The sequence below is a fragment of the Geotrypetes seraphini genome, chromosome 16, assembly GCF_902459505.1.
Source record: "Geotrypetes seraphini chromosome 16, aGeoSer1.1, whole genome shotgun sequence".
NCBI lineage: Eukaryota > Metazoa > Chordata > Amphibia > Gymnophiona > Dermophiidae > Geotrypetes > Geotrypetes seraphini.
In genome coordinates this window covers 29242940-29265170 of record NC_047099.1, presented here as the reverse complement: position 1 = coordinate 29265170, position 22231 = coordinate 29242940, and the positions used below count along the sequence as shown (strand labels likewise).

The 22231-nt window shown below is 40.7% G+C and overlaps 1 protein-coding gene across 6 annotated transcripts in view; it reads right to left on the bottom strand.

Annotated features, from left to right (window-relative positions):
• MINK1 (misshapen like kinase 1) overlaps positions 1–22231 on the bottom strand; it is a 213781-nt gene that overhangs the window by 167553 nt on the left and 23997 nt on the right. For all 6 annotated transcript variants that reach the window (XM_033923495.1, XM_033923498.1, XM_033923497.1 and 3 more), the window contains exons 2-3: positions 4856–4921; positions 2281–2337 (exon numbers count right to left, since the gene is read on the bottom strand). In XM_033923495.1, the coding sequence (XP_033779386.1) occupies positions 2281–2337; positions 4856–4921 (123 nt within the window). The remainder of the gene's footprint in view (positions 1–2280; positions 2338–4855; positions 4922–22231) is intronic.

The following is a 22231-nucleotide window of genomic DNA, read 5'->3' as shown; positions in this document are numbered from 1 at the left end:
TCCTGGGAGATCTCTCCAAGTACCGCCCCAGACATCCTGTATTCATGCATGAGATTTTTGTTACCCACATGCATCACTTTGAACTTATCCACGTTGAACCTCATTTGCCATGTCTATGCCCATTTCTCCAGCTTGATTATACCACTTTGTAGACGTTCGCAATCCCCCTGTGTATTCACTACTCTGAATAACTTCTTATCGTCTGCAAATTTAATCACCTCACTCGTCGTACCAATGTCCAGATCGTTTATAAAGATGTTGAAGAGCACCGGTCAATATTCTCAATGGAGAAAGGCAAATAGAGCGGTTCATACAAAAAAAACAAGAAACAGCTGTGAAAATATTAAAGCAAAGCCGAAGGACACTACTTGGCATTAACAAAGGAGGAAAAACCTCAGAACTCTGTTGGGAAGGAAAACCCTCCTCAGGCTTGAGGGCGCAAATCATTTCATTGGCATAAAAACCTCCAATGTTAGCACAATTTATAGCCTTTATACAGTAGTCATTTGGAAAAAAAACCCAAAACGTTAAACAATACTTGCTTTTTACATATTTATCAATGATCTAGAGAAAGAAATATCTAGTGAGATAATTAAACCTGCTGATGACACAAAGTTGTTCAAAGATGTTAAGTCACAAGAGGATTGTTAAAAATTGCAAGAGGATCTTGTGAGACTGGGAGATGTCAAAATGTGATCAAGTACAAAGTGATGCATGTGGGAAAGAGGAACCTGAACTATAGCTATGTGATGCTGGATTCTATGTTAGGAGTCACTGCCAGGAAAAGGATCTAGGTGTCATCGTCGAGGATACACTGAAGTCCTCAGCTCAGTGTGCGTTGGTGGCTAAGAAGCAAATAGAAAGTTAGGAATTATCAGGAAAGGAATGGAAAACAAAGATGAAAATGTTATAATGCCCTTGTATCGCTCTACAGTATGGCCACACCTCAAATACTGTTTGCAATTCAAGTTGCCATATCTTAAAAAAAAAAAAAAAAAAAGATGTAGCGGAATTAGAAAGTTACAGAGAAGAGTGAAGAAAATGATAAAAAGGACGAGACAACTTCCCTATGAGGAAAGGCTAAAGCGGCTAGAGTTCTTCAGTTTGAAGAAGAGAAGGCTCAGGGGTGATATGATAGAGGTCCATAAAATACTGAGTGGAAGGTTTCTTGAATTGAAACAGTTTGTAATACAATTGGGGGCCAAATACCAATTGAGATATCCTTGCAAATGTAAGATCCTTTTGGATCAGCATTCATATATATATTTTTGAGCCCTCTCAATTACAATATTTCCTTGAAGGAAAGGGAATAACAACTTCCAATACCTCTGAAGGGAATTTAGGACACCCCTAAAGTAAAAGTAAGAAGATGTAACTCTACAATTATTATGGTTTTTGTTATTATTCCTTAAAATCAATCTCTCAGATATGTGAATTGTTTTTCCTCTAGAATGTGGACTTATTTAGAGTGAATTTTGTAATGGACACTGTATCCAGGTATATTATTTCCTGTAGAATTGAGGAAGTTCTCTCTTTATTTCTCATATACGTTATATTTATATATAATGATAAATAAAAATAAATAAATAAATAAAAATACTGAGTGGAGTTCTTATATTTTTATTGGTGTATTTCGCTTAGAAACACTTAAGCGATTTGATCAAATACTAATAAACCTTGAAAGGATAAATGTGAATCATTTATTTACTCTTTCCAAAAATACTAGGACTACAGGGCATGTGATGAAGCTACTAAGTAGTAGATTTAAAACAGACCAGAGAAAATATTTCTTTACACAACGTGTAATTTAGCTATAGAATTTGTTGTTGGAGAAAGTGGTTAGTTCAGCAGGTTTAAAAAAAAAAAAAAGTTTGCATAATTTCCTAAAAGAGAAGTTCATAGGCCATTATTGAGATAGGATAAGCTGCATAAAATCTGTTTTACTACTTGGGATTTAACTAAGTACTTGGAACCTGGACTGGCTACTGTTGAAAATAGGATGCTGGCTTGCATGGACCTTTGGTCTGTCCCAGTATGGCAATTCTTATATTCTTAAAAGAATAAAGAAAGATGCAAGCTGAAGGTAGAGACCTAGAAAACTGATGCCCACTGCTCTGCAGAAAGAAAACAGCAGGCAGGAAAACAAGAGAAATTAATGAAACAAGACGTATATACAGACAGATGAATAAACAAGACATGCACACACAGAGGATGATGCAATGTTACTGAAGATGGTGACAATACAGGGAGGCCCTTTTCCTAGTGATGTTCTAACTGTACCTCAGTAACATCCATGACTTTAATGGCTGCCAGCTGCCCTGTTTTGACATGGCGCCCCTGAAAGTTAAAAAAATATATATATTACATTAATTCCAAAGTTATGAGAGTGGACATGTTATAGGAGAGACAGATTGAAGAACAAGGAACAATTAAAGCAATATTTTTCCTCCTGAAGGCAAGGACTGTGACATGCACCTGAAAATTTGTCTTCCTCATTTGTTCTCTAAAATAAGCATACCATATATATTCAAATATAAACCGAGATTTCTGGGTCAAAAAATGGCCAAAAATGAGGGTGTCAGTTTATATTCGAGTCTTTCCTCTCCGCCAACTCCTACGAACCAGCAATTTCAGTCCGTACCCACATCCGCACCCCTACCCCCACTCCCACCAGCTGGCAGCTAGCATTCCCTTACTACCAAGCAAGAGTAAAAAAAAAAAAAAAAAAAACCTAAGCCTACCATGATTTCCTGGTGGTCTAGTGGCACATTGGAGCAAGAGTGATTCCCACTCATTCCTGCCCATTCTTTCTCTGCAATAAAATGGCTGCTGAGATTTCCAACGGCAGTCTCGCAAGGCTGCCGCAAGCAGCCTGTTTTCAGCACTGCCTGTTCTGTTTCGGTAAGTGAGGGAGGGAGGGGTGTTTTGTGGCTCAGCACCGCTGCCTTGGGTCTGAAGGGAGGAGGGAGGGATTTTGCGGCTCAGGACTGCTGCTGTTGCTTTGGGGCTGGAGGGAGGGGGTTTGCGGCTCAGGACTGCTGCCGCTGCTTGTTTCTGGACTGGAGGGAGGGGGGTTTCGTGGTTCAGGATTGCTGCTTTGGGGTCGGAGGGGGTGGGTTTAATGGCTTAGGATCACTGCCGCTGCTTGTTTTGTGGCTTGAGGGAGGGTGTTTCACAACTCAGGACTCCTGCTGCTGCTTCAGGGCTGGAGGAGGGGAGGGGTTCAGGACTGCTGCTGCTTTGAGGACCTTTTTTTTATGGTGAATGTTTTTGCCAGTTGCTTGAATACCGGTTAATCAGGATTCTACTGTAGTATTTTATAACCAGCTAGAAGAAAGTCTTTTATTACTTATAAATGCAACCAGGTTCCAGTTACTAATAATAAACTTGGTTGGTCTTGCATTAGCCAGTCCCTAATTACGTCTGTTTTGTTTATCAAGGATCTAGCATTAATACAATAGTCAGGGATTTTGTGAGCGAGGAGTTGTTTGGGAAGAAGTTATGTTTAACCTTTTGGGTCATAAGGTTATTGATCAATCTACCATGGTCTAGTTTCTTGTGCTAATTCCTTCTGGGGTCTATTGACTGTGACTACTTCAGTTTTCCTCATTATTGGGTTGTGGCTTTTTGAGAATTAGTTTGTGTTTGAGAGGTTTACTCTGCTCTATCTGGATTCTATTGGTAAGGGGCTTTTTGGTAGTGTGCTTTCTGTTAGTTGACCTAGTAATATTATCAGTAAGCCTAGTTTTATCCACATTCTAGCTATGTTTCTTAGCATTTTGAGAGTTATTAGATAGCAGTTAAGTAGGGAGTATTATTTTTACAATAGGTAATATAGCTATAACAAACCTTTGGTTGACCTGTCTTTGAGGGGTGTTTGGTTCTCATTGGGTGGGTTCTTCAGCAGTTTTTGTGATATCCGAGGGCTTTATTTGGAGAGCTTGTTGTGGCTGCGTAAAGAAGTGCATTAAGAAGCACATCTTTGGCTTGCGCCACCCAAATAGGTGTCCTGGGGGGGAGGAGGAGCAAAGCTATCTTAAATGGCTTAATTGATAATAAACAACATGGTAATTGACCATGTTGTTTAAAATCAATAAAAATCTAATTTAAAAAAAATCTAGTCGAGTACAAGCACCTACAAATGACAGTGGCCAACTCTCATCCATAGAGACGCATACCAGTGCTTATGTCAATAGGCATGGTTTATGCCACAAGTTGACGAAGGCATCGGTAGGCGCCTCTATGATGCAACTCTTGTTGAAAGTAGGCATCAGAAATGTAGGTCTGTAAAACCCTGGCCTGCACTTCCTGTGCCTACTTTCAATGTGATCACGATAATCTAAATGGCGCCATTGTATGACTGACACGCAATCAGCGCCGCTTTTCTAAGGAGCCACCACCAGCGGCATGGTTTAGAGCAGTGGTTCCCAACCCTGTCCTGGAGGACCACCAGGCCAATCGGGTTTTCAGGCTAGCCCTAATGAATATGCATGAGAAAGATTTGCATATAATGGAAGCGAGAGGTATGCAAATCTGCTCCATGTATATTTATTAGGGCTAGCCTGAAAACCCGATTGGCCTGGTGGTCCTCCAGGACAGGGTTGGGAACCACTGGTTTAGAGAATGCAGCCCTTTGTGTACCAGATCTCCCTTGAATGAAGTCAGAAGCACAGGCCATGGCAAAAACACTATTTAAAATGGAAGATCCCAAGCCTTGGCAAAGATGCTACCTAAAATAGAAGACCAGGTTAGCAAATAAATGGCAAAGTATTCTCATTCATGTGAAAGTACATGGATGCCCACACAGTTCCACATTCAACATGCAGTAAACAAGAGCAGAATGTTTCAAACTCACCTTATATACTTGTCCGTATGTGCCATTGCCAACCACTTCTACAAGTTCAAATATACCAGCAGGGTCCTACAAGAGAGGAACAGATACAAGAAAATTAGAAGCTGAAAATGGAGCAGTGTTTCGAGAAGTGCATTGTGATCAAAAGCTAGGTACAGGTAGAACGCTCCTAAGCTTCATGAACTCCCGACATCCATGAAAAAAGGGCTCCGTCCTGTGATCAAAGCCCAGAACACTAGGAATTTAAGTTGGTAACCCTGAAAGTGTAAATAAACTATGGCCCTCATTTACCAAGCTGCATTAACATGTTAATGCACATTATTGAAATGTAACGCATATTAAATAATGCACGTTCTATTTTTCTCAATCAGTTCTCCTTACTAACTATACGTTCAACTCAGATTAACACAGCTACCAAGTTATGAAGTTTTGAGAGAGAGTTTTTAAGCCAGTTCTGAATTTCAGCCAACCGTAACCTAATATATTATAGGGCATGTAGCCTCGAATGGGCAGATCATGGACTGCAAATACCATACTACTTTTGGGATGTTAGTTTGAAACCCTTAGAATCGGGCAACTTGGCAGTTCTAAAATACCATGTTGTTAAAATATCAACACAGTTTAGTAAAAGAAGGCCTCGGTAAACAAAGGCTGCTCAAGGATAAAATAAAGGCAAACATCTGATAAATATTCAACTTGAACTAAAAAACCTGGTCCAGTCTGCAATCCTTGAGAGCCAGACTTGGATCAAAAAGGTCAAGAAATAAGTTATTGGTATGAACTTTTAGCTGGACTAATTTAATATAATTGTGATAAGCTTTTCAAGTTATAATTCCATCCTAGTGCTAAGTATACTACATTATCTAAATACAGTAAATGCAAACCGCTTTGCTTATATGATAGAAAAGCACACCGCATCCCATTTCATTCACATCAAAACCACTGCAGTATGTAACATCTCAATTGTGTTTAAGAGAGAGTGAATCCATATGGTCTCACTAATTTTCCTAAAAGTCACATATAAATATTAAAAAGTAAAAACAAAAGGGCATAAATTCTCACTAGACCATGTGTTGGTATAGCATGCTTTAGTTTAAATCTTCCGTTCTACATAAAGAACCAAACCTGCTGTTTAACCAAGCCTGAAATCCCCAATTCATCACATCTTTCCATTAGCTGTTTCTATCACATCAAAAGCAGCACTTAAATCAGTAGACATCAATAAGACCTTTTCTTTCTTCTTTATCTCTCAAAAAAGCACAGTTATTAACCTGTAACAAGTGTTATCTGAGGACAGCAGGTAGATATTCTCACATTTGAGTGACGTCATCCAGAGAGCCTGGTACGGACAGTATTAAGTCTCGACACTACCCATACCATGCATGATCCTGTGCCATCCTACCCTAAGTCAGCTCACAGGACCATCAGTTCAGAAAAAAGCGAAGCAGCTAAATAAGGGAGGTGGGCGGGTTGTGAGAATATCTGCCTGCTGTCCTCAGATAACACCTGTTACAGGTAAGTAACTCTGCTTTATCCCAGGACAAGCATGCAGCATATTCTCACATGTGAGACTCCCTATCTGCCAGGGTAAAGGGTTGGAGGGAAGTTGGCATCTAAATGGAGAATAAATTCTGATAAACTGCTTGACAGAACTGACTATCCCATCTGGAATGATTCACCAAACAGTAGTGGGATGTAAAGGTATGCATTGAGGACCAAGTGGCTGCTTTGCATATGTCTTCAATGGGAGTGGCACGTAGATGGGCTTCTGAAGCTGCCATTACTCTTACTTTATGTGCAGTGACACGACCTTCCAGCGTCAGCCCAGCCCGAGCATAACAAAAAGAGTTAGTCTGCTAGCCATGTGTGATAGGGGCTCTAAGTCTGTTTGGGTCAGGAACAGATGAGTGGAAGTACTGTAAGGTTTGGTGCGATCTCGGTAATAAGCAAGAGCACGTTTACAGTCCAATGTGTGATGTGCAGCTTCTCCAGAGTGAGAGTGTGGTCTTGAAAAGAAGACAAGAAGAACTATAGTCTGGTTCAGATGAAATTCTGAGACGACTTTCAGGAGGAACTTCAGGTGAGTATGAAGAACCATCCTAACATTGTAGAATGTTGAATAAAGGTGGATCTCGTACGTGCTTGGAGTTCACAGACTCGATGTGCAAAAGTGATGCAGATTAAGAATACTACTTTCCAAGTGAGATGTTTGAGAAATGAAGTGGGTTGTGGGTTCAAAACCACGCTGCTCCTTGTGACCCTGGGAAAGTCACTTAATCCCCCCATTGCCCCAGGTACATTAGACAGATTGTGAGCCCACCGGGACAGATAGGGAAAAATGCTTGAGTACCTGAATAAATTAATGTAAACCGTTCTGAGCTCCCTTGGGAGAATGGTATAGAAAATTGAATGAATAAATAAATAAAAATGAAGGTTTGACATTAAGATCTCAAATAGAAAGGATGACATTAAGATCCCAAGCAACTGGAGGAGGTTTGATTGGTGGTTTGGTAAGCAGAAAACCTTTCATGAATCTGAAAACTAAACGGATGTGTTGATAAAGGGTTTTTAATCATAAGGGTATGAAAATCTGTAATAGCACTGAGATGAACCTGAGATGATGTAGTCTTGAGACCAACCAGAGTCAGAGAGATGTAGGAGGTAGTCCAGAACTGATAAGAACAAATGATTGGATCTAACGAATTTGTCTTACACCACACTGTGAAGCAGGTTCACATAAAGCGATAACAAAGTTGTGTGGAAGGTTTTCTAAAGGATTCAATGATGGTCGACACTGGTGCCGAAAGTGGGAAAGTAATTACTTCTTGGGAGACAGATACAATGCTATGAGCGCTAATGAACGTAGATTGGGATGGAGTAGAGATCCTTCGTTCTGTGTCAGCAGTGTTAGAAAGATATGAAGTGTGATGGGCTTCTGTACATTATATTGTAGAAGGAGAAGAAACCATGGTTGTCATGGCCATTGAGGTGCTATGAATATCATATTGGCTTGTCTTGGCAAAGTTTGACTAGAGTTTTCCCAAGAAGAGAAATTGGAGGGAAATCATAAAGAAAGATGTCCTGTCAGCTGAGGAGAAACACATTGGACTCTAGATGATTGGGAGTATAAATTCTGGAACAAAAGACTGGAAACTTGTAATTGTGGGGGGATGTAATAGATCCACTTGTAGTATCTCCCAGGCGTTGAATATTTGACATAGAATAGTTGAATTGAGTGACCACTCATGGGGTTGTAGGAGTCTGCTCAACTTGTCTGCTAAGACATAAGAATAGTCTTACTGGTTCAGACCAATGGTCCATCTGCTTTCATGCAAGATAGAATGATTAAGCATTCTATCGCCCAGAACCAAATTTGTATTGCTTTCTGGTGCTACTTGGTTGTCCGTTTGAATGAGTACTACTTGATTGAGGAGGCGATCCTCAATCAAGGTACATAGAGCATTTTGGATTGCTCAAAGCTTAAGGAGATTGATGTGGAGTTTTTTTTCATGGTAGTCCAACTGCCTCGAGTATGAAGGCTGTCAAGGTGAGCTCCTCAGTCAAGCATGGAGGTATTGGCTGTTAGTATCTTCTGATGCAGTGGAGTATGGCAAAGAAGGCTTATGGAATGATTGGTGGGTAACAGCCACCACTGAAGAGACTGGCGAAGGTCTGAGGTTACTTGAATCTTTTGGGAAAGGGTTCCAGAGAATTGAGACCATTGGGTCAAAAGAAAGTCCACTGTGGTTCCCTGAGATGTAAAACGTGCAAATGGGGTCACATTGACTGTAGATGCCATGTACCCAGAAGACGCATCATTTGGCATGCAGTGATGCAATAGAGACTGGAGATGTTTTGGTAGATCTGCATGACAGTTTCTAGTCTCTGCTGTACGAGGAAGGCACAAGCTTGAGTTATATTCAGAAGAATTCCAATAAATTCTAGAGTTTGAATGGACTGTAAGTGGGATTTCTCTTAATTGACTGCAAAAGCAAGAGTTTCCAGAAGTTAGAGTGGAATCCACGGTTAGTTGAGCAATTTGAGGTGTTGGGGCTTTGATCAACTCGTCATCTAGATAAGGGTACACTTGAAAGGTACAAGAGTGGAGTGTGGCAGCCATTACTACTTAGCATTTCTTGAACACTCTGGGTGCTGAGGCCAGTCCAAAGGGAAGCACCTTGTATTGGAAGTGGAATGTACCTACTCGAAAGCGAAGATATTTCCTGTGGGCTGGAAGGATGGGAATGTGTGTGTAAGCTTCTTTGAGATCTAGAGAACAAAGCTAGCTGTTCTTTTCTAGCAGAGGTAACAGGGTGTCTTCTTTACCAAATATTTGTTTAGAGCTCGGAGGTCTAGAATTGGAAAGACTTCTGGTCTTTTTCAGTATGAAGAAATATTTGGAATGATATACACTGGTCAGCAGTGTTAGAGCCTGCATGGGAAAATATTTGGCGGGTCTTCTTCAGCTCATTAGGCCTGACTTAAAAATTAGTGAAGACCACCGTCATATGGTCTATATCTACAGTTATTTTATTTGTTTCAACATATGTCAGACAGCCAGAAGCAGTCAAGCCACCAATCTTGAATAAGAGCAAAATATTCTGGTACTGCATGATTATAAAAGAGTCAATAATAAAACATTCACTTCTTACATTTCAGAAAAGAATTAAGTGCTGTGCTTCAAACACATTCCCAAGTGCAGCTGAAGACTCAGTCCAAGGTGGGCACAATAAAAGGCTACTGGCTTACCTAAAAGAGAGTCAACACACAAGCAGGGTGGGGCTCTAAGTAATAACCAGTTAGAACATAGGCTTATGGCGTTCATACAGCTGCCCCAAAACATTTCCAAATGTCTCAGTTTCTCAAAATGCATATAGAGCATGGAGCTGAAAATACCAAACGCTACAGTATAATGTAATGAAAGGTTCCTAGAGAATGAATGATGGTGCTTGGTGGGAGTGTGACCTAAATCCAGATCATGGGGCTTTTGTTTGAAGAATTGCTTGAATCCTGGAGAAAGCACAGAAACAGCATAGAGTATTCACCGAGCCTGGTGCTGGGTTCTGTTGCTATGCAACAACAAAATTAAAAAAGGTAGAAAAATGAACGAGGAGTCGTTGTGGCAGTGGGAACAATGCCACTGACAAATTCTGAGAAGTAAGAGAAGCTTAGCACTGTCATCTAAGAATTTGTGCCCAATGGCTGGAAATTGCTCATCACCCTTCCTTTGCTACTTATCTAAGTCTTTCCCCTGATATCGAAACAAAGTATAGTACTGCTTTCATTGTATGCTAATAGATCTCATACATATTCAAAGTATAGTACTAGATAAGCAAGTTTTGGCACAGCAGGATCATAGCAACTGGACTGTTGGACATCTGCTGGATTGCTAAGCACTGTTGACACTGTAGCTCCTGCAATGATGCTGCCTACATCCTATGATATCACCAACATGCAACAGTTTGTCCTGATGGTTTAGGTTCCTATCCAGTTCTTCTACAGTGAAAACAAAACAAAAAGCTCAGACCCGTGTTTCGACTACCTCTGCCAGCACTGATCTGCGAACTGATATAGGTATGGATTGTGCTATCATCTGGTAATGGCAACCCTTATTCCCAGGGGTGCAATTATAGATCTTTGAATTTTCTGTGTTATTTCCACTGCATGGTGGCTGAGCTGCTCCAATACCATGATTACAGATCATTTTAATTCAAGGGGATGAGTCCACACAAAGTTACTGATCCATTCCACTCACCACAGGTTCCATCCACCCCTGGCCTTATCTCTGATTTCTAGGCCCATGACCAACTAGAACAGGGGTGTCAAATGGCGGTCCTCGAGGGCTGCAATCCAATTGGGTTTTCAGGATTTCCCCAATGAATATGCATATAACATCAAACTAAGGAACTATCGATTAATTAAATTACATATATTTTTATTATAATATAATACTGTTCATAATAATGTATATCATTCACATAAATATAACCATGCTCAATAAATAGACACAACTCATTCATGCAATACAAATTCCCACAATCCTCCACATATATCTATATCAGTACAAAACGTTCATGTGCATCACCCATCCAAACAGGGTATAAAACGAACACCATCTGTCCTTATCTTGAAATAAATTGTTGTTATGTAAGTGCCATAACTTCAAATATATCATATGATCCTTATTGCTTTTCCGTCCAAATATGGCAATTATCCATGCACAAATGTAGCCATTATCAACACAGTTCTGTGTTTCACCAATTAGGCGTCTTCAGGAGCTTAAAATGGCAAAGGCTCCGTTATCATCAACCTCAATAGTCTTCAAAATATTTACGACGACAGCATCAACTAGTGGGACATTCAAACCAGGATCACTCCTTAGCTAAACAGCTATGATATATTTGAAGTTATGGAACTTACATAACAACAATTTATTTCAAGACTAGCTTTATAGCCCGTTACATTAACGGGTGCTAGAATATATGTGTGTGTGTCTGTCTTTATTTCTTTCTCTCTCTGTCGCCTTAGCCGCTTTCTGTATTTCTGTTTTACTTTCTTTTGGCTGTCCACCACCACCCCTTGCATGCTTCCCCTGTCCATTCTCCCTTCCTTTTACCTCCCCTGTGTCCACCACCACCCCTTCACTGCTCCCCTTATCCAGCAGCAGCCCTTCTGTTTTACCTCCCCCTGTCCATCAGCACCTCTTCCTGCTCCCCCTGTCCAGCAGTAGTCCACCCTTCCTTTTTTCCCCCCTGTCCATCAGCACCTCTTCCTGATCCCCCTGTCCAGCAGTAGGCCTCCCTTCCTTTCCCCCTCGTCCATCAGCACCTCTTCCTGCTCCCCCTGTCCAGCAGTAGGCCTCCCTTCCATTTTTTCCCCCTCTGTCCATCAACACCTCTTCCTGCTCCCCCTGTCCATCAGCACCTCTTCCTGCTCCCCCTGTCCAGCAGTAGGCCTCCCTTCCTTTTTCCCCCCTTTCCATCAGCACCTCTTCCTGCTCCCCCTGTCCAGCAGTAGGCCTCCCTTCCTTCCCCCCCCCACCAGACCAGAATCTCCCCTCTGTCTATCCCCCCATCAGTCCAGCATCTCCCCTTTCTCTACTCCCCAACAGTCCAGCATCTCCCTTCTCTCTATCTCCCATCAATCCAGCATCTCCCCTCTGTCTCCTCCTGTCAGTCGCTGCCGTTTGCCATCTGGTCAAGCCGTTGCCGACAGGCGGGGTCCAGCTCCGGTGCGTCGCTCGCGCACAGCAGCAGCGCCACCAGCAGCAGCGCCGCCATTGCCGCTTCCAGACACTGCGGGAGCCCCCTGCACCTGCACATCACCCTGGCACGGGTAGGTGAGCGGCAGTTGATTGCAGGGCGCGCGAGGCCAGTTTTTCAGCCCTTCTCGAGGGGGCGGGACAGGCTGGTGAGGAGCTTCGGGGGCTGCTGCTGTTAGCCCCGGCAGAGACGGAGCAGCCGAGCTGAGCTGGCGGCACAGCCCTCATGTGTCCCCCCCCTTTCCCCGGTGCCAGCGCCACTCTCCCTCTCAGCGGGCTGGGCCGGATCGCGGCTTCTTCGCTCCGGACCTCGGCAGTGGGGCAGTGAGCGGGTGCAGGGGGATCGGGGCCATGCTGCCAGCGGGACAGCCCCAGCCCTCTCCCTCCTCCCCTCGCGGAGCCTGGTGTGATTCGAGAGAGTAGCCGCGGCGGCGGCTTTGAGCTTAAAAATAAAGTTTGACAGGTAATTTCCGATGCGTGGTAAGCGCGCATGTGCACTCTCGCCGCGGACACAGCGCAACAGATCAGATCTCAGGGAACACGTGACGAGAGTGCGCATGCGTGGCTAGCATTTTGTTATTATAGATAAGGACAGCTGGTGTTCATTTTAGACCCTGTTTGGATGGGTGATGCACATTAACTTTTTGTACTGATTTAGATATATGTGGAGGGTTTTGGGAATTTGTATTGTATAAATGAGTTGTGAGTTTGTGTGTCTATTTATTAAGCATGGCTATATTTATGCGAATGATATACATTATTATGAACAGTATTATATTATAATAAAAAGATATGTAATTTAATGAATCGATAGTTCCTTAGTTTGATGTTATATTAGTACTTTATTGGGGCTATCAACAGGTGTGATAAGTCCTGTTGGGTTTTGTTTGTTGGTTTTCAATGAATATGCATGAGATCTATTAGCATACTATGAAAGCAGTGCATGCAAATAGATCTCATACATATTCAATGGGGAAATCCTGAAAACCCAACTGGATTGCGGCCCTCAAGGTCCGACATTTGACACCCCTGAACTAAAAGGTTGGAAAGTTAATTAGAACATCTCAGTCAACCAATAGCTCTTAGAAATAGAGTCTACTTAAGTCCACAGAACTAAATCTACTACTACTATTAACAATAATAATAATAAAAAAATACTAGCATAGCCTAGCATATAATAAGCAATCTTAGGGAAATTAACTTCACATACTCCTACTCCATGAGCAATTTAGTTAAATTTAAAAAAAAATCACAAATAAAATACAAGCTGCAGTCCAGCGAGATAGGGACTATCCCAGTCCTTTGCACTGAATGTCACATGTTTGATTTCCATATGTGTATATTTGATGCAAACAGTTCCAAGCACTCAGGGAATAGGTCCAATCTCTGGAGACTAGAGCTAAATCAAACAAAGAGGTTTATAGAGGAAGCCTACATGGATATAGTAGAGAAGTCCCACCTCCAATCTGACAATTTCTGTATTACCACAGAGGAGAAAGGTCACCAGAAGGGACAGCATCATTATGGAGAGGCAGGAAGTGATCCTGTATCCACAGGACCTGTCCTCCAAGGGATGCAATATCCTCATATATTGAGAATGTCTCTCCAGGGGTTTCTGCCCAGGAGGGAACGGTTAGGACTGCCTGGCAGCCACTGAACCAACCCAAACTGGAGAGGAAACAAGGTATTGAAGGAAGACCAGTTCCTAGGACTCGAAGCAGCGAACACACAGATTTTTGGCCAACGATTAACTGATACTGGCAAATTAGCAAGCTTTATCACTTCTCTTGAAGAAGCCCGTTGGTGCAAAACAGATTGGGCTTCCGTCGGGTTATAAAAGATAAGTGCTTGATAGTTTTTACAAAGCCAGATGGAATATTATTGTGGTTTCAAATCCATGGTTGCCAGCTCAACTGCTCATTTGAGTATCAGAGAAATAGATATTCAATTATAGAATTACGCCTATAGTATTTAAATTTAGCAATATTTAAATGAATTAAATTATTTAAAATTTTCAACAGAGGTTTTGACCTATGATGATACCTTAACCCCCAAATGGTTTCAATCTATTGATTGGATTCCTGGGGTATTTTGAGGTCTTTTTCCTCTGTTTTAACACAGATTATGCACTATATATAATTGTGAGTGCTCTACACTTTATGTCAATCTGAGGATGTTGACACTAGAGACATAACTCACCTGAATCTCAAGGCAGAAGTTAGGGAAGTAGCAATGGCTTCAATAAACCTTTTTGCATCTAAGTTATACAACTCTAGATGATCACATTTCCTGAAATGAATCACTGAAAGGACACAGACCCAATGTCCTACCCTCTGCAAGATATTTTAGAGTTTCTTCTTCACTTATCTAAATTGGGAATTCAGATTCCTTCAGTGCAGATTCATCTTGTTGCATTATCTATCTTCCACAATCCTACTAAGGGAAAACTAGTTTTGGTTAATCCTCTTGTATGAACACAAAGCCTCCTGTAAAAAGTCTACACATTTATAGGATCTCAGTATTGTTCTCTCACAATTGCTTGAACCACCATTTGAATCAATGAGCTAAATTCACCTTAAGTTTTCATAAGTAAAATGGCTTTTCTGATGGCTATTAACATCAGATGTAAGCTTCTTTAAACTCCCCCCATGCATTCAGTTCTTACATAGCAAAGCGCTCCTGTGCAGACATTCCAAGTATTTGCCTAACATAAATTAGTCTACGGTATTACCCTCTTTCTTTTTCATGCCTCATTCTGAAAAGGCAGAAGAAACACTTCATATGCTAGTCTGTCTTCTTGCCTTGCTCTATTTAGCAAAGACTGCAAAGATAAGAAATTCTTCTCAACTATTTGTGTCTTTCAATCCCAGCAATTTAGGCATTTCAGTTTCTAAGGCAACACTATCCAGACAGATTTCTTTTTGCTATTCAAAGAAAGACATTTCATCGCTGGGCAAGATTACAGCTCATGCCCATCATAAGAATATAAGAATAGCCTTACTGGGTCAGATCAATGGTTCATCTAGCCCAATAGCCTGTCCTCACAGTGGCCACCTCAGGTCACTAGTACCTGGCAAAACCCCAAAAAGTAGCAACATTACATGCTACAGACACCAGTAGGCTGTCCTCATGGTGGCCAATCCAGGTCACTGGTACCTGGCAAAAAACCAAATAGTAGCAATATTCCATGCAGCCAAACCAACCTCTATAGCTTACTTTAGAACCATCTCCATTTTGGATATCTGCAAGGAAGCAACATGATCTTCAGTTTACTAAACATTATTACTGCCTTGACTCTCTCACAGAGAGAGGCTTGGACTTCAGTCAAGTTTGCTCTGAGAAATTATGTTGCTTTTTAAGAGAACTTTTCATTCCATTACTCCTCCCTTTTTTTTTTTTTTAGCAGACTCTTACTCTGCTGCTTTGAAGTCACCGATAAGTGTGCCTGCATTCCTCTGCTTGTAACAGGGGTTCTTGACAGACAGCAGAGGATGCAGCCACAGTTTTTCCCTCCTTCCATCCCCTACTTTTTCACATGTACTGCTTTAGTATTGCCTAAGGAGATTCTTGGAATGTTACTAGTGCAGGAACATCTGCACATGCTAAGAGACCTCAAAATAAAACAGCTTCTCTGAGCTTCAAGAGAGCACCACGCACAGGAGGGCATCACTAGTAAGTGTGGATGCATTACCCTGATATTTATAAAGAAATGCTATAACAGGTAAGCAGCTACGCTATCTCTTTTAGTATAATTGAGTTTCCTTGAATGGTAGGTAGTTGAATATTAGTGACAGACTCACGGCAAGGAAATAATACTGCTCCTGTCTTTCATGAATTCAGTTTTGTGCTATTAAGAAACAGTCATTCTGTAATGGTATCGAGTTTAGTGGTTAGACCACAGGAGAATTCAGGCGAGTATGAATCCATTGGGATTAGCAGTTATCATCCACATAGACACCAGAACACAAACAACTGGTCATTAACATGAAGATTAAAGCCCCCTAACAGAACTGGGGTAGAAGAAACTATTAAGAAAAAGAAAACATAGATAATGTAATATAACAACTGAAACACTCACTGGGATCTTGCCAGGTACTTGTGACCTGGGTTAACCACTGCTGGAAACAGGATACTAGGCTTGATAGACCTTTGGTCTCGCCCAGTATGGAAACTCATACGTTCTTATTCGTAAGCACCAAGTACAATATGGCCCCGTCCCTTATGGGTTCCATTTCCACAACTGTGAGTTGCTCTTCAGATATTGCTAATTTGAAATAATCTTGCAGTACATTAGCTCAAAAGTTTGTGACATTAGTAAGGGATCACTGTATACATATTGAGAAGGTGGAAAATATCTTTGAAAGAAAATTCAGAAGTACAGTACGTAGTTCAATCCTTAGTTAAGGCTATGATATCCTTCCAAATAAATGTATTATAAAATACAGTACTTAAGTGACAGATATGTTTTTTGATCCAGAACATCTAATTCCTTTTTGGATTTAAAAAAAGTAGTATCTAGGCAAGTCTCTTAACCAGCATTGGAAGCTCCCTGGATGTGGTTTGATTAGTATATCCTATTTAGTTAGATTCAAAAGCCTGTCTACTTTTTTCTGGAAGTTTTCTCGTTTTAAGTATCCACCACTTCCCCCCCCCCCCATATTTTTGTGGTATAATGTTAATCTAGGTATTGTTATACTATATTTTCTTCAAATATTTTTTTATTATTACAAGAATGTTTACCTTGGATGTTGTATTTCTTTAAAAAGTGGATGCTTGTAATATAAATGTTTAAATTCAAATATACACTTTAAAAAAAAAAAAAAAAAAAGGAAAAAAGAATTGCAATACTTGTCACTGGTAATGGAAAAGAAAGGTTACTTGAGTTCCAAAAATTGACTGTGGAACTGAAACAGCAAGCTGAAGCCTGTCTCACAGTACTGGATGTGTGGAATCTTCGCAAATAAGTGTGGGGACTGGTGTTTGATATCACTGCGAGTAATACAAGCCTGAAGAATGGTAAATGCACCTTCACAGCATCATCAATAGGACAAGAGTTAGCATGGCTCGCCTGTCGACATGTTATGATGGAACTGGTGCTTGGAAGCATCTTCACCCAACTGATTGGAGTTAGGAGGACCAGACATTACGATGGGTGTTCAAAAGATTTCAGTAAAATTGGCCACACACAAACCAGAATTTGTATGAGGTTGATGCAGACGAATCAATTCTTCGGAAAGAAACTGCAGCTTTCTGCAGAACAGCCTTGAATGCATCACAACCAAGGGAAGATGACAAGAAGTTTCTTGAGCTGTATTTAATTTTTCTTGGCAGCTGCCTGGATGCAGACAAAGCAAATCCATCATTTCGAGCACCCAGATCTTCTACCGCGCATGGAGGATGGTGAAGGCCATCTACAGTATTAAGATATTTCTGTTCCAGAAGCAGTTCTCTCCTACTATCAAAGAAAGGACTTGCTTCTGCTTTCAGAACTCCAGAAATATCCGAACATTGTTGCCAAGGCTGTGTCAACAACATTCACCAGACATTTGTAGCATCTGACAGAAATTTTGGCTGGTCTGGCTTTTTTTGATAACAGACTAAGCAATGAAGTGAAGTTCAAGATGGTGGCAAACCTTCAGCTTCCACAATCCACAAGTTTGGTGAAACATCTCGACTGCCATCCCAAGTCACTCGGTCCCATCAGCCTGACATCATATATTACAAAAAGAACTTATGTCTTCTTTGGTGTTCTTAACACAATGGGCAAGAAAAGGCTCAACAATTTCTGGTTAAAGATCCTGCAAACTGGAGAGATGATCTTCAATGGCAGTAATCAACATAGAAATATGATGGCAGATAAAGGCCAAATGGCCCATCCAGTCTGCCTATCCACAGTATCCACTATCTCCTCCCCTCCCTAAGAGATGCCGTGTGCCTGTCCCATGTTTTACTGAATTCAGACACAGTCTGTCTCTACTACCTCTACTGGAAGACTATTCCATGCATCTATTACCCTTTGTGTAAAAAAAAAAAATATATATATATAATATATATATATATATTTCCTTAGATTATTCCTGAGCCTATCACCTCTTAACTTCATCCCATGCTCTCTCATTCTAAAGTTTCCTTTCAATTGAAACAGGCTCACCTCATGCATATTTATGTCATGTAGGTATTTAAACACTCCATAGCCATCATATCTCCCCTTTTCCTCCAAAAGTATACATATTGAGATCTTTGAGTCTATCCCATACACCTTATGATGTAGACCACCGACCATTTTGTAGCCTTCCACTGGACCAACTCCATCCTATTTATATCTTTTTGAAGGTGCAGTCTCCAGGATTGTACATAATTACCGGGGCATCAATACTTCCTTTTTCCTACTAGCAATTCCTTTCTCTATGCACCCAAGCATCCTTCTAGCTTTTGCTGTCACATTTTCAACCTGTTAGGCCACCTTAAGATCATACTATCATACTCAAGTCCCACTCTTCTTTCATACATCAAAGTTCTTCACTCCCTAAACTGTACTGTTCCCTTGGGTTTTTGCAGCCCAAATGCATGACCTTGCATTTCTTGGCTGCCAAATTTCAGACCGCTCCTCAAGCTTCATTAGTTCCTTCCTCATGTATGTTATCCACAACATCAACTCCATTGCAGTTTTGATATCACCTGAAAAGATGCAAATCTTATACCAGACAGCCCTTCAACAATATCATTTACAAAAATGTTAAAAACAACAGGCCCAAAAAACCAAACCTTGAGGCACACTACTGGTAAAATCCTTTTCCTCAGAGTGATCTCCATTAACCACTACCCTGTCACCTTCCACTCAACTAGTTCTTGACCCAGTCCATCACTTTGGGGCCCATCCCAAGGACACTCAATTTATTTATTAGACACCTGTGCGGAATGCTATCAAAGGCTTTGTTAAAATCTAAAAACACCAAATCTAGTAAACTCCCTCTATCCAATTCTCTGGTCACCAAGTCAAAGAAATTGACCAGATTTTTCTGACAAGACTGCCTCTAGTGAATCTGCTGAAAAAACAATTGCCTTCATGCAGCAGTATAATTCAAGTCTAACAAAGAATGAGAAACAGAAGTAGCTCCTCCTTTGCCTTATTGATCAGCACAGACTTATCCAACTTGCTCCAAAGTCACACTGATGAATACTGACTGAATGTAGCGTTCACACAAACATATTGTATTTACTGTGGAATAATGACATTAGTTACCAGTCATCACTGAACATTGAACAATCTATATATACATGGACAGATTTCACCCAAACTTGGTATACATATCAATTACTATCTGGGAAAAAATACTGTGGGGGTGGGAAGGGGGATGACATGTAAAGAATCATTGAAAAAGATAGATATTGCTTTGACCAATGGTGTGAAGCTTGGGGAATGATGTCACAGTCATCAGTATATAAGGAAGTGCAGCTGTGGTGTGGTAAGGCCTAAACAGAAAGTGAAAACTGAAAATTTGTGTGATGTTAATCCTCACGTGAATGTTCAAGGGAATTTATATCCGGGCAACGCTGAGTGATCAGCTAGTTCATACAGTAATAAATCTTTAGCCCAACAAGCCTATTTTATGCTGTAAGTATTTTAACAACTTTCCATGTGCATTTGCTCATAATTCAGGTTTAGATGGGAAATTAATATAAATTCTGTACTTGCATTTTATGTATTACATTAAAAAATCATTGAGTGACCTCTAAATGTTCACCAAAAGGCTTATAATTTAGCACAATTAACAGTGGCCAAACATAGGACAAAAATAAGGTCATGTCCCATGAGCATGACTTTTATGGACCACTCTGCTCAGCATGTAATTAAATTCTGGAATTTATTGCCAAAGAATGAGGCAAGATCAGTTTAGCAGGGTATAAAAAGGTCTGGATAAGTTCCTAAAAGAAAAATCCATAAACCATTATTAAGATGAACTTGGGCAAATCACTGCTTATTAATGGAATAAGCAGCATAAAATCTGTTTTACTCTTGAGATCTTACCATGGAAAATTTGACCTGGACTGGTCACTACTTTAAACAGGTTACTGGGTTTGATAGATCTTCAGTCTGTCCCAGTTTGATGATATGTTCTTATTATGTACTTTTTGGAGACAGAACGAGAGAGCCCATGGAAACCATCTTGCACTTCTACAAAAATAGAAGCTTGTGGAAGATCCTTAAGTAAAGGATGAGACAGAAGAATTAAATTAATAAATAACTTTTTTCTGCGCATCTCATTAAAGCTGGATTTCTTAGCCTCTCACTTTTGATGAAACCCAGAGCAACTGCTGCAGTGGAATGCATTTATTTAGATTTGCTAATCACCCTTTCCAAAGCAAGATGCTAAGCGTCACTGTAGAGACTACACTGAATTCTTCCGTCCAGTGTGTGGCAGTAGCCAAAAAAAAAAAAAAAAAGCAAACAGGGTGCTAGGAATTATTAGGAAAGGGATGGTAAATAAGACCAAAAATTTTATAATGCCTCTGTATTGCTTCATGATACTGGGGAGAGCTTCAATGGCTGGGATAGTTAAGATGTGCTGGAGTGAGCTTTTGATAGAGACTCCTGCAAATGGAACCTAAGTACACTACCAGGCATGGCTCTGGTTTTCTGGCCTAGAAATATCTAAGAAAAAGGACCATTTAAATTAAATTAATTTATGGATCATGTATGGTTGGGCAGACTGGATGGACCGTTCAGGTCTTTATCTGCCGTCATTTACTATGTTACTATGTTAACCTCACCTTGAGTACTGTGCTCAATCCTGGTCACTGTATCTCAAAAAAGATATAGCGGAATTAGAAAAGATATAAAGAAGAGCAACCAAAATGGTAGAGGATGGAACTCCTCTCTTATGAGGAAAGTCTAAAGAAGTTAGCCGTTTCTTTTCTAAGTTGAAGAACCCTAAGGGGAGATATGATCAAGAACTATAAAATCCAGAGTGGTGTAGAACAGATAAAAATGAGCCAATTTTAATCTCTTTCAAAAATTATTAAAGATTAAGGGACACTCAATGAAGTTACATGGAAATTCCTCCTATTTGTTTTAAAGGTAATATTTTTTCATACAATCAACAGTTAAGATCTGGAACTCATTGCTTGAGTATGCAGTAACAGTGGTTGTATCTGGGTTTTAAAAAAAGGTTTGGACAAGTTCTTGAAGGAAAAGGCCATAGGCTGCCATTGAGACAGACATGGGAGGGGGGCCACTTTTTGCCCTGGGATCAGTAGCATGAAATGTTGTTCCTGATTGGGTTTCCAAATACTATTTGGATTTCTGCCAGGTACTTGTGACCTGGACTGGCCACTTGAAAACAGGATAGTGGGCTGGATAGACCATTGGTATGACCAAGTATGGCTATTCGTATGTTCTTATGTATGCTAAAGGCAAATGACTTTTCAGGCACACTTGGTATCTTCCTTCCCCCAAGGGCTTACAACAAAGTCTGTACCTAAGCCAAGAGACAGAGATGTAGCTTGACCTCACAGGGAACGCCAGAAGAAGTGGGATTTGAATCCTAAATTCCCTAATTTTCATCCTACCTCTCTAATCATTAACTCTGTCTATCCTATCCTTCCTTCCAAATCATAATCTGCACCCAGGAATTGTGATGATAATCAATAATGGAAATCTGGAAAAAAAAAAAAAAAAGGCAATGTAAATCAAATAGCACCAGTCTTATGTGAAAGCTGGTTTTAAGAGGGGAGAAAAGCAACAGAGATGGCCTATCAGAAGCTGCAAATAACAGGTGCTTGATGAAAAAATGTTGAAAGGAAAAAAATGCACTAAGCTACCCAACTGCTAAAAGATAAAAATGAATATGGGAAATGGATTGTATTTAAGAGGATATTCAACGTACAGTGAGATGCAGTCACAGATAAAAAAAAATTGCTGAGAAACATATAGAAATACAATTCTCCCTCCGTATTCGCGGTGTCGGCATTCTCGGTTTCGATTATTCACGGTTTTTAGCTTGCTGGCTCTTCCCCCCCCCAATTACATCAGCTTGCATAGAGAAATCGCCGATTCCCAGCACTTTCTTCACCTGTTTTGCCTCTCCTTCAGGAACAGACCAGGTCTCCCACCATGT